This window comes from Anabas testudineus, chromosome 3 (genome assembly GCF_900324465.2).
Source record: "Anabas testudineus chromosome 3, fAnaTes1.2, whole genome shotgun sequence".
NCBI lineage: Eukaryota > Metazoa > Chordata > Actinopteri > Anabantiformes > Anabantidae > Anabas > Anabas testudineus.
Window position 1 is genome coordinate 3,920,736 of NC_046612.1, and position 12,178 is coordinate 3,932,913.

Sequence of the window (12,178 nt, forward strand, 5' to 3'; positions counted from 1 at the left end):
GAGTCAGTGCGCTTGTTTTTTCGCTACAGAAAAAGTTAAACAGGCGCACAAACACAAAATATAAATCATTTATTCTATTAATAGAACTTCATGCAGCAAAAAGACACATTACATGATAGTAGCTGTTTTTAAAGTATTTATGTAGTATTATGCACCATGTACTGTGAGACTATATACACTAGAACACACGTAGAACATAAAACACCATAATGCTAGTGTTTGTCCAGTAACTGTGTATTTAATATATGATTTACCATTTAATGTTTAAGTTATTATATTATTATACGTATTTTTTATTGGCGCCTGTACTCGACTGCGTTTTCTCTGCGCAAACAAGCGCTCGCCAAGCCCCGCCCCGCCCCGCCCACTTCACGGGACGTGAAATCCAACATTTTTTTATGGCGAACTAGCATTTTTCTATTAAAGCGTTTCTTTTTTTAACTGCATGTTCAGCAGTATGTAACCTGAGGTGATTTGCGAGGCGGTAGTTTTCTGTGCCACGGTAAGATTTGTATATATTTGTAGAAACGTTACTTTTTGTTAGGCATTTGTTTATTTACCTTTCATTAGCTTGTTAGCAGGGGGGAAAGTTAGCAAAGAGTCGGAGGCTGAACTTGTGTAAGCTAACACTGAACATTAGCGAGAGCTAACCTGGGTTAGTTAATATTTCAACAGCTATTTTAGTTATGTTTAGTGTTTCGAGTAACGTCTGTCTGCCTCTGAGGCCAAGCCCCCAACAAGGAGTTTCGTATAAGTTGGTCTCGGTTATGCCAAAGGTAGCAGTAGCACCTCCATCCAACACTAGCTACCCACTAAACGTGTTTAATCTGTTTACAGCCGTCTGTCCTCCTGGAGTTACGAGCTTTCTGTGAGCCAGGCCAGATGAAGACTGATGTATGACCATCTACGAGTGAGGAAAACCAGAAAGGGGACTTCCTGTAACTTGCTGCAGCTCAGGAACTGAAGCCCAGAGAAGGAAAAGCCAGCTGAGCGGTGGTGCCATGATGTTGGAAGCAGAGAGCAAAGAAGCTCCAGCTGCAGAGGTCACAGCAGTGTCCAGTAATGCTCAACAGGTACAGGGTGGGGTGGCTTCACCTGCGGCCTCTGTGCAGCCTCCTGCCACCACAGCAACGGAGGATGAGGAGGAGAGTGAAGATGAGTCAGAGATCCTGGAAGAGAGTCCCTGTGGCCGCTGGCAGAAACGCAGAGAGGAGGTAGGAATGGTCAGAAAGCTGTGATGGCACCAAAACGACAGCTCCTTATGTTTACAGATTGTAACACATTTACTGTGAGTGACACAGAATCAACCAAATACATATTCTAAACTTATAAGTTAATTTATTTGCATAAGGCCCAAATCTCCACCTTGTGGGCCATCATTTTCACAGTTCTCTTTTCATATTCTCACTTTTTCTAATTAGGAGTAATAGCAATTTAAGAGGTTAGTCAGTCATGTAAAATTTGGTTTGTGTCAGTTTCATGTGTTCATGTGCTACTGGTCAGAAGTAATAGTTTAACTGCAGTGTTGTGCAGCTCACCTAAACAAGAAATTACTTTTTAAAATTTGAAGGCCGCTTAAATAAAACCTTAGCTTATCTGAACTTTAGTGTTCTATAGTCTTCAGTAGTAATATAAAGCAGATATGGAAACAGACTAATTCTACTAAGGAAGAGATGATAGGAAATAGCTGAAGAAAGGTTTATTTAAAAACAAAAACACAATACTAATTGAAACGAACACGAAGTGGAGAATATGGCTAAAAGTAAGCTTCAAGAGTTTATGTTCTTTCTTTTGTGAAACTGTTTTTGTGTGTTGTTCTTGATTTCACAATTCAAATATGTTATCTCATAAGCCATTTTCCTGTTCTCTTACAATGTAGGTCAATCAGTGTAGTGTGCCTGGCATTGATGCTGCATACTTGGCCATGGACACAGAAGAAGGGGTGGAAGTAGTTTGGAATGAAGTCATGATTTCAAAGAGGAAGAACGTCAAACTGTTGGAGGTGAGGCCTAGTGTTACAGAGGAGAATATGGATAATGGTAAAGGCATAGCCATGTTCATAATAAGTATGGATGTTGAACATAACATAACATATTTTCTCACTTAACTCTAATTTAACTTAATGTGTGGGGACTATCTCACGTCAAAGTCCAATAAGCGGAAATACACTTCTGGCTTATTCTCATTAGTTAATGCAGGATAAAGATGAACTGGGTTAAACTTCTCCTGTTACTGTTACTGAAATGAGAGGTTGTCACATTAGTGAAAATGACGCTCAAGGCCTGCAATGTGGACAAACCAGTATCAAGTAATGTCACTGCAATATAGAATGCAAATGTACAGTATAAGACAGTGGAGCATATACATTCACTTACACGCTATGAGTGAGTGGTGAAATGTTTTGAAGTGCAGCTTGGCAGTCACTAATGTCATGTTAATGGTAAGTACCAAGTTATTCAGAGGAAAACATTTATACTCTTTCAGGAAATATTTTTGAAAATTCTCCCCTGTTGAACAAAAACTGAGCGCTGTCACTGAAGCTCCCCTATAATTCAGCTGGGGCTTCATTTGTAAAATGGGGCATAGGACCTATACTGAAAGGAATGTGCATACAAAACTACATGTCAAAGATGTGTATGCCAAAAATCCAGCCTGCACATGCACCTCCACACAAATTTCCATGGAAAAATCAGTTTGATGATGTTCACAGTTCAGCAAACTTCTGTTTAAAACACTCCCACATTCAACCTTAAATGGTTGTTGTGAAATACTCCTGAACATTGATCTACTTATTGTTCCTGTGAGGGGGGGATTAATAATCACCCTAAAATCTGGCTTCAGTTCCCGGTGTTGCCAGTTTCTCCAGTCTCCAAAATGTTTCTATGTATGAGTTTGTACAGGTTTTCAGTCTTTTTTAAGGGAAGTTGAACAGTTTAAAGCCAACAGTTATACATGATTTCTGCAGAAACTATACCACTATTGTTCTGTTGTAGAACATGTATGAATACAAATGAACATCATGTTTGTTCTCAACAACAACTGTATAAAGAACAGTAGTAGAATGTAGATCTAGATTACATCACTACAGAGCTCTACTGTGGCTCAGAGCAATGTCACTCCTGTCCTGCAACTGTCAACTTAGACTCAGTGATGAACTAATTTGATTCTGGTGGTCAAAGGTCAAGGTCACTGTGACCTCGAGTACCATTCTCATCAAAGCTATATCTCAGAAACACCCTGAATTAATCTGGGATAAACATCTGCTTGGACTCATTCATAGACTTATTAGAATATGAGTCTGGACAGATGTGTGTAAATTACATCAGTGGTTAACGGAGGCCTTTAATCACAAAATTGTGATTGCTTGATTGAAGTTTTTTTTCCTCATGTATTGTCATTGTGTTTAAACATATGCATATGTTTTGCTTGTGTCTAGGAGAAAGTAAATGCTGTATTTGATAAACTGATCCATTTGGAACATCCAAATATTGTCAAGTTTCACAAATACTGGGCTGACACAAAGGAGAACCGGGCCAGGGTACGTTTTTCCTTTCAGCTGCATGAATAGTTTGAAATGAATAGTTTGACCATTTTCAACAATGGAAATCAAAGGATGAAATCGTCCCATCATTTTGTCTTCTCTCTCAGGTGATTTTTATCACTGAGTATATGTCATCAGGAAGCTTAAAGCAGTTTCTAAAGAAGACAAAGAAGAATCACAAGACCATGAATGAAAAGGTAATAACTCTTTAAAAGTACTTACAATAGAATAGTAAGTAACAATAACTAGAAGTAAGTAAGTTGTGAGTGTTACTCCAGTAAACATTGAATTGAATTTGGATGATGGAAAGATACTCTCATAAGTTATATGGTCCCACAGGCTTGGAAGAGGTGGTGCACACAGATCCTGTCTGCTCTCAGGTTGGTTTCACTTTCTCAAATATTAAGTTAAATGTCTCACGGCAAAATGAAATACTTTGTTTGCATTTGTGAATTTTTTTCTTATATCATGCAGTTATCTCCACTCATGTAATCCACCCATCATCCACGGCAACCTGACCTGCGACACCATCTTTATTCAGCACAACGGGCTCATCAAGATCGGATCAGGTATAGAATTACAGTGTTTTACCCCCACATGTGGAGTAGTGGAGCTGGATGACTTTTAGTGATGGCTTTAAAGACTGCAAATGTCACATAATTCACTGTAAATTTAAAATACATTTCTATGATTGCACAATGGCAGAGCTTTATGTACGAAAGTAACGTTCTTCCTTACTTTAACTGAACCATCACGATGTCTCAGAAGGCAAACAGTGTGGGAGTTACCTAAGAAACTCTTATTAGTGAAAATGTGCCATGTGTAAGGTGGATTTATGTTGTGTATGTTTGTGTGTGTGAATGAAGCTGAGAGTAAAATCCAGTCACAACAAGTTTTAAAAAACCCACACAATAGTTGAAATGTTAAACATTAATATTCTCTCTCTTTTTTCCCTGCTTCCCGTTTCTGTCACAAACTGTCTTCTTCCTGGTGATTGTTCCTGTTTCTTGCTTAATTCTTACTGATCTATATATCTTCTATTTCTATATATCCTCTTTATTTGCTGCTGTCTCGTCTGCAGTGGCTCCAGACACTATCAACAATCATGTGAAAACCTGTCAGGAGGAACAGAAGAACTTCCACTTCTTTGCCCCAGAATATGGAGGTAAACACGACCAGAATGAGACTTTGCAGTTATTCCTGTTGATATTAATATTTACAGGTTCCTGTCTGACCTCCAGTGTGATTGTATTATATGTAAAGCATTTCTCACTGAGCAGAATATGGCACTTTCTTTTGTTTTCTCTCCTCGTAGCGGTTGATGATGTCACAACGGCTGTAGACATCTACTCGTTCGGCATGTGTGCCTTAGAGGTGAGATGGGACCCAGAAACATTATAGACGGACGTGAGCCCTTCCTCAAAGCAATATATTAATGTGTGTGTTGGTGTGGTGCAGATGGCACTCTTGGAGATCCAGGGCAACGGAGAGTCCTCCTATGTTTCTCAGGAGGCCATTAACAATGCCATACAGTCACTGGAGGACCCACTGCAGAGGGTAAGTTACAGTTAGAGTATTCTGACATTCATGAGTGTTTTTAATACCGATATACATTCATTGTCAATATTATTCATTGATTATGAAGGTCACATTACATTACGTTTGTAAAGTTTGTGTTTGTTTGTTCTTTAAAAAGTGTGTTTGTTCTTGTAGGAGTTAATCCAGAAGTGTCTTGATAGTGACCCTAGTACAAGACCTACGGCCCGAGAGCTGCTGTTCAATCAGGCTCTGTTTGAAGTGCCGCAGTTAAAACTGTTGGCTGCACATTGTATTGTCAGCCACCAACGTGAGTCTTAAACACACACACACAGACACACCCAGAGATAATTTTATTAACCTGAAGCCTTAACCTTAACCTTAATTAATTCTGAAGTCTTATCATGAGTAAATATTTAAAATTAAAAACTGACAAAGTGAGTGAGTCATGGACAAACGTGAAAACGTTTTAATGAGGATTGTGATATTGTTCCACTTCCATTTAAATAGGCCCTAAATCCTAATTACCTAAAAACATAATTACATAGACATTGTCTTGGTATATGATACCCATACAAGCTTCTAAAATAAATAATCTTATTTCCTCTGGACTCTCCTGAATCATGACAGCATAGACCTGATTTCAGGGACTGCTGTTATATTACTAGTAGTAAATTAATTCTACAGTTATCAATAGTGACTAATTTCTCTAGATTACTGTGTTAAATTGTCTAAAACAGCTTTCTATCATTCCCTGACACCTCCTGCCCCATCATGTCTGTTTCTGGCTGTCTCGAATCCCTCTCGCCACCTGGAGCCACATCTGTTGCTCTTCCCACCACATTTATTAAATACTTTGGAAGGAACCAACCTAAGGAGTGTTTGGAAATGACTCATTGCTACATACTAAATAGTAGTGTGGGTCCCACGATAAACTGGACACTGAGTTTGTTTTCTAAAACCAAACCAAAATGCTTTGTATCCAAAAAAGTACAGGGACGTTTACACTCAACTTATGTACATACTCTGTGGATCATGAGACCTTTGTCTTAAACATAATTATCTGCCACCAGTTAAAACCTAATTGAGTATCATTTATTTGTGATTTCTAATATAATCTTAATTAATCAGTCCTCAATGGTTTATAAATGTCCAGATATGTTTCCTGAGAATGCTCTGGAGGAAATTACAAAGAACCTCGACCCCAACTTGGTCATTGCTGAGACAAAAGAGGATGTACAGCTCAAGTAAGGCCCAGAAAGCAGTTTCCATGTTCTAGTGTTAAACTAATGTGTTTTATTATTGTAGACCTAAATGTAATCTATGCTAAATTATTTACTAAATGGTTAGACGTTATTATACCTGAAATACTGTGGTCCTAACACCCTAAAACTGTATAATCGATTTTATTTATTTATTTGTAGGCTTTCACAGTTTCCCGCTTTGGAGCTTGATAAATTTCTGGAGGATGTGAGGTAAGATGTAAATTAGTTTTTTGTACCGTGAGGATCTGAGTCAGCTCAGTTTTTACAATTTAGACTAAATTTTGTAAAACACTGTTCAGCCACACGGGGGCAGTGTTGGACTATGGTACAAAATCTAATAAACTGGTTCTAGGCCTGTGTATGTGTTCATAGATAGATAGATAGATAGATAGATAGACAAAGTAAATCTGTAAAATATTGTCCTAATGTTCGCCTATATTTTAATTCAACTGTAACATTTTGCCTTCCTTTCTTTACACCATTCACAATATTAAAAAGTTATTCTGTCTGTCACATCTCTGCCTTTTTGTTTCCTTTCTTTCCTGTGGTCAGGAACGGTATTTATCCAATGACAGCATTTGGGCTCCCCTGTCCTCAGCAGCCTCAACAAGAGACCATCCAATCTCCTGTTGTCATCCCCTTGGTCAAATCCCCCACCCCTGAACCTGCAGAGCTTGAGACACGGCGGGTATGAACAACAGACTATACTGCAGATACAATCACGATGATGCTAACATTCCACAATTTATGACAGTTGTTATTGGACAGATGCACATGCGTAGTTAAAGTATTATTCTGAAATTGAAGATGTTTTTCTGCAGGTCACTCATATGCAGTGCAACATTGAATCTGTAGAGGAGGGCACAAAGTATCATGTAAGTGTGTGATAAGATTTATGTATAGGTTAATCATTTATTGTTGTTGTAGATTCTGAATGCAACATTTTCATTCCTGTAAACGACTCACAGTATCTTATTCCATCTATTTGTCATCTACAAGACCACATGAAAAACTAATATTTCATTTTCTCCTCTTTTAGCTGACTTTACTGCTGAAACTGGAGGATAAACTGAATAGACATCTAAGCTGTGACATGTTACCTCGTAAGATCAACTCTCTTTTTTTGATTCTGCATCACTCACTGACTCATACTACCTCCGTGAGCATAAAGATAAAACCTTGTTGTTCTTATACTGCTGCCACATCCACTGAGTTTTTATCCTTGTAAAACTACGTTAGACTTAAACACCTTCAGAGTGGCGTTGATGACGTTTGATAATGGTTAATGGCGGAATTACATTTGACTGGCGGTGACGATACGGGATAAGGTTATGTGTGTTAGGATGTTAGGGTCCCTGCACTCTGATTTTTACCACACACAGAGTTTAGTATATAATACCTCTGCTTGTGTATGCACTGAGGCATGCAGGAAAGTGAGAATCCAGAGAGCTTAAATCTCAGATGGCGTCACAATATACAGCATGCAAGACTATTTTAGTCAGGGAGACAGACTGTCGCTTGTGTCATGAAAACCCTTATTTGTACCAAATAAATCTTTTCCCTGATAACTATAGTGACTTTTAGACCCATGAAACCTGATCCTTATTTTGTTTATTTAAAAACTATACACCAAGGCTCCAGGGTTTTCATCTCACTGGCCTGTTGCACTGCACAGAATAATGTGGGCAGTATGATCCGATGTGCACATGTACATGCAGGTATGTTTGGCATGTATAATGTAGCTGACGTGTAGTGAATGCCATGGCTGGGAAAGGCTGCAGTCGACAGTTGTCACCTCCTGTGTCAAGATCTGACCGTCTCTTCCCAAGCTGTCATCTGCCTGTCACTCACTCACACACACACACACACACACATTCACTCTCTCACACACACTTGACATTATCTCTTCAGCTCTATCTCTCTTCTAGTGTTTCTCACGTCATGTGTCTTCTCTTGCCTACTCGCACCCTAATTCCACAGACTCACATACTGTAACTTCACATCCGTGCACAGCCACACACACTAATCAGCCTCGTAAACACACCCTGCCCTGTCGTCTCTGTAAACACTCCCTCCTGCTGATATCTGAGGATGTTCTTTCTGTAGCATTAATTATCAAAACACCAAAGTCCCACTGCCTGTGCAGGATCACCAGCTCACTGAACCACTTCAGTTTCACCCCTTTGGTCTTTTGTGTGGCTCTCCCACACCCGACCTCACTGCATTCACGTTTTAAGTGCATTCACTGATTTCATATTAGACAAGACATATTCAAGCTAAAGAAGCTCAGTTCTAATCCCCTCATCTTATAGCTGTGGTGTTTATCTTAATATGGTCAGAGTTGTTTGATACTCCATCTCCTCCTCCTCCTGTTTGTCTTGTCCCAGCCACATTCCTGCTTCAGTTGTATATTGACAGCTAGGTTATTAAAAAATCAGTAGACCCTGACAACTCCTCTGCACACAAGGCTCAAAGAATGTCTTAATTTGAGGAGGCACCTACAATAGTAAAACACACACACACACTAGAGACTATGCATTTTCTACAAAAACAGGTCAGGGCCTGTAAGATGGTCATATACTGTATGAGCTTCTTAATGTTTTAGGAGAAAGTAAACATAAGAATTTCCCAGTTTTAGTCCTTATAATTGAGCACAGTGTATATATTTTATTCAAACTTCTGTTTTCTGTTTTGGTGTAAGTATAAGGCAGTATGGCTGCCTTAATGTCTTCTTTCATGTAACATGAAAAGACAGTGGAGGCAGCACAGTGCAACAGCACAGTGAGTTATTTTATCTAACTAAAAGGTTGTGCTGCTGTATTTCTATGTGGATTTTTGTTATTTGTTATAGTTGGTGGAGAAATCATCATCTTTGCCTTGATTTATTCTGGTATTTTGCATATTGACAGAACACTTGCCTAATATTCACTGCTGATTTTTAGATGAAACATGATCTGGGGGTAATTTATGGTTCGGGACAAATACAAGATTCAAAAAACAATTCCAAAATTTAGAAAGAAAGAGGGGACTATTGAACTGAATGCCAGTTAGGTAGAAAAGCACTATATAAGTTCGAACCATTTACCATTTAGTGTTGGATGTCACCGATTTTACACTTCCAAAGCAAAATGGGTTCAGAGATGCAAAGAGCAACAGCAGTAGCTGCTGATTGGTGATATTTAGTCTAAACTGATCTGTTCAGTAGCAGGTGTGGTGATGAGGACACTAGTAGAGATGATGTGCAAATGATGTTACATGTCTCTGCGTTATTGTTACTAACTGTGCTGGTGTGTTTTCAGATGAAAATGCTCAAGAGTTGGCTGGAGAGTTGGTGCAGCTGGGCTTAATCAGTGAGGTGGGTGAGAGATTCACATCAACTGTGTGTGTGCTTGCATTTGTGTGGTTGACAGGTGAGCATGCTGATTCTGCAGTGTGATTTCAAAAGTCCAGGTGACACATAGACCCTTTACCCTTGAAGAGGTCTTATGCATGTTTTTAGTTAGAGATATGTACTGTAGTGCCAGTCTAATGTCGTATATGCCTCTGTGAACACACTCTGTGTTTGTATTTTAAAAATGTTAATGTTTTCTTCACAGGTGGACCAAAACAAAATCGCCTCTCTACTTGAAGAAACATTCAGCCAGGGTCTTAACTAGACTGTTACTGTATCGTCAAGTACTCTGTTTCTACCTGGTTCCACATTTTATTTCTACAAAGCACAGTGGCTGTATTTATTCATGTTTTCCCTGTCTTTTACACCATGCTATAAGGCAACAGTGTGACCAAAAGTGAAGGTTTTTCTTGCATCATCATTCAAAAACTTGAATTTAAAGGCAGTTTTACTCCAAAGAAGCTGCACACAGTACATTTTAAACTGAAACATACTGAACATACGTCATCTGTTTTTGACTCTTATGTTTAATTGAACCTCATTAATGCAGCAATAGACAGAGACTTGGTCGCCACAGTACTGACTCGATTATTTGCAGCTTTACATTGAAACCCAGTCTTTTCCAAGCACACCGATGTATTTTAGGGTGAGATGTTTACATTATGGGATTGTCTGGCCTGGACGCACAACGTTACTAACTCACCTCTTCTATCTGTTGTACTGAATTCTAATGGTCGCCCCTACACCCGTTTGACCACCAGCAAAACTACAGCTTCCTTAGAGATGGAGGAAAGTTAACAAAGCCAAGTTTCTTTCTGGATCCTGATTTCTCGTGGTCCCCCCCTCTTATTTGTGTAACATACATAGCTGTCTAACTTTTGTGATGTGTTTGACCAAATGTCACAGTTGGTTTTATAGCAGATAAATACCCATTATTAATATTTTTATAAATATACAGAACAAAATGTAAGTGCATTACTAAAGGTCACATGTTGGGTGGGGAAACCTTTCGGAAGATAGATACATGTTTACCATGAGATACTGTGAACTCAGTGTTACTGAATTTCCGTGTGTGTTAGTTTTATGATATAGCTTTCCAGTTTGCCTTCTTGTGGACCCAAGTGCACGCCTTAAAGTTCCCATATTTCAGTTTGTTTTGGATTATTTCTATCATTTGCTGCTTGTTTGGGTTCACACATACTCTGCCTTTAGAGTTCGTTCATATGAGACTAGCTGCCATATGCTATACAAACAGAGCCTCTTTCTTAGACATCTGTGAAAGTTTCATGTTTTATTTATGCTGCAGATATTGCATATCCCATATTGTTCTATACTCACCCCCCTTTTTGTTTACTGATCCCATTATTGAGACTCTGAGCCAATACACAACTTTTCTTACCTCTGTTGCTTTTGTTTTTATTTGGTAAAACTGGAGTCAGTGGATTAACACCATCCTTCAGAGTTCACAGGCTCCTACACTTGAATACAACATTTGACTCTGTACAGATTTTGTTTAAACTTGTATTAATATCAGGGAGTTTTTGCCTTTCTGCGACGTTTTGGCTCTTTGTGGACTACTGGTACGACTGTGCCTAAAAGCTCACACATTTCAACACCTTCAACAGGCAGCAAGAACATAGTATAGTCAAACTTAACACTTGAGATATTGTTCCATACAACACCTTACTGGTATTTTATTTAAATTATACCCAAGTGTCTTGTAATGACTCTGCCAGGTTGATTGACTGCTGTTTGAGCTTTAAGACAGGGCTCTCCTCTGACTACAGTACGATGTCAGTTGATCTGTTTAATCTCCTCTTGTGGATTATTTTGTTTTGTTTTTTTATGTATTCAGTGAACGTGTGCTCCAGTCTTATTATTCTCTTTTTGTCTGTCTCTTTGTGAATTGCTAAGATTTACTATCCAAAGATATGTTTGTAAGTCAACCAGTAGAATGTAAATGCACCACTCCCTGTACAGAGACGTGGTAAAAACAAACCAACGCCATCACCAGAGCAGCTTTACACTGACTGTGTCTGTCCCTTTACTCCCTCTTTACTGACTTTCTCAACCCACATTATCAGTGATGTTGAAGCTGATAATTAAACAATCAGATGGGATGCACAGTTTGAGCCTGTAATCCTGGGACGTGAGCTTTTGGTTATATTTGGATAAGACATTTTCTATGAGATTTTATATATGACATGAATGTCTGGTAATGTGTCTTTTTTCTGAGAGGCCTATCAGAATGATGTTCTTTTAAATAAATGCGTGAAGTGCTTCACTCTGTTCTGGTTTTGAAAGTGTTTCAGGTTTTGTATCTGATGCAGTGGAATAGTGAATATAATGCAACACAGATGCTGCTATAATCCACCTGAAATGACTCGCTGCGCCCCTCAGCGTCCAGCGGGCGACAGGTAATTCACAGGTGAGTCGTGGCGTCAT

General features: G+C 38.9%; 1 protein-coding gene across 1 annotated transcript; it reads left to right on the forward strand.

Annotated features, from left to right (window-relative positions):
• Positions 1 to 362: 362 nt before the first annotated feature.
• Positions 363 to 12,017, forward strand: LOC113174625 (nuclear receptor-binding protein-like). Its single transcript, XM_026378704.1, has 18 exons — positions 363 to 502; positions 838 to 1,214; positions 1,880 to 2,002; positions 3,437 to 3,538; positions 3,649 to 3,738; positions 3,881 to 3,921; positions 4,016 to 4,110; positions 4,623 to 4,706; positions 4,857 to 4,915; positions 5,000 to 5,098; positions 5,255 to 5,387; positions 6,234 to 6,324; positions 6,502 to 6,552; positions 6,895 to 7,030; positions 7,164 to 7,217; positions 7,382 to 7,445; positions 9,642 to 9,697; positions 9,939 to 12,017. Exons 2-18 carry the CDS (start codon positions 1,002 to 1,004, stop codon positions 9,996 to 9,998), a joined length of 1,551 nt encoding a protein of 516 aa, XP_026234489.1. The 5' UTR covers positions 363 to 502; positions 838 to 1,001; the 3' UTR covers positions 9,999 to 12,017.
• Positions 12,018 to 12,178: the final 161 nt, after the last annotated feature.

Coding starts and splice junctions, on each gene's coding strand:
- LOC113174625 (XM_026378704.1), top strand. CDS start 1,002: ATGATGTTGGAAGCAGAGAGCAAAGAAGCTCCAGCTGCAGAGGTCACA. Junction 4,111..4,622: donor GCTCATCAAGATCGGATCAG/GTATAGAATTAC, acceptor TCTCGTCTGCAG/TGGCTCCAGACACTATCAAC. Junction 5,099..5,254: donor TGGAGGACCCACTGCAGAGG/GTAAGTTACAGT, acceptor TTGTTCTTGTAG/GAGTTAATCCAGAAGTGTCT.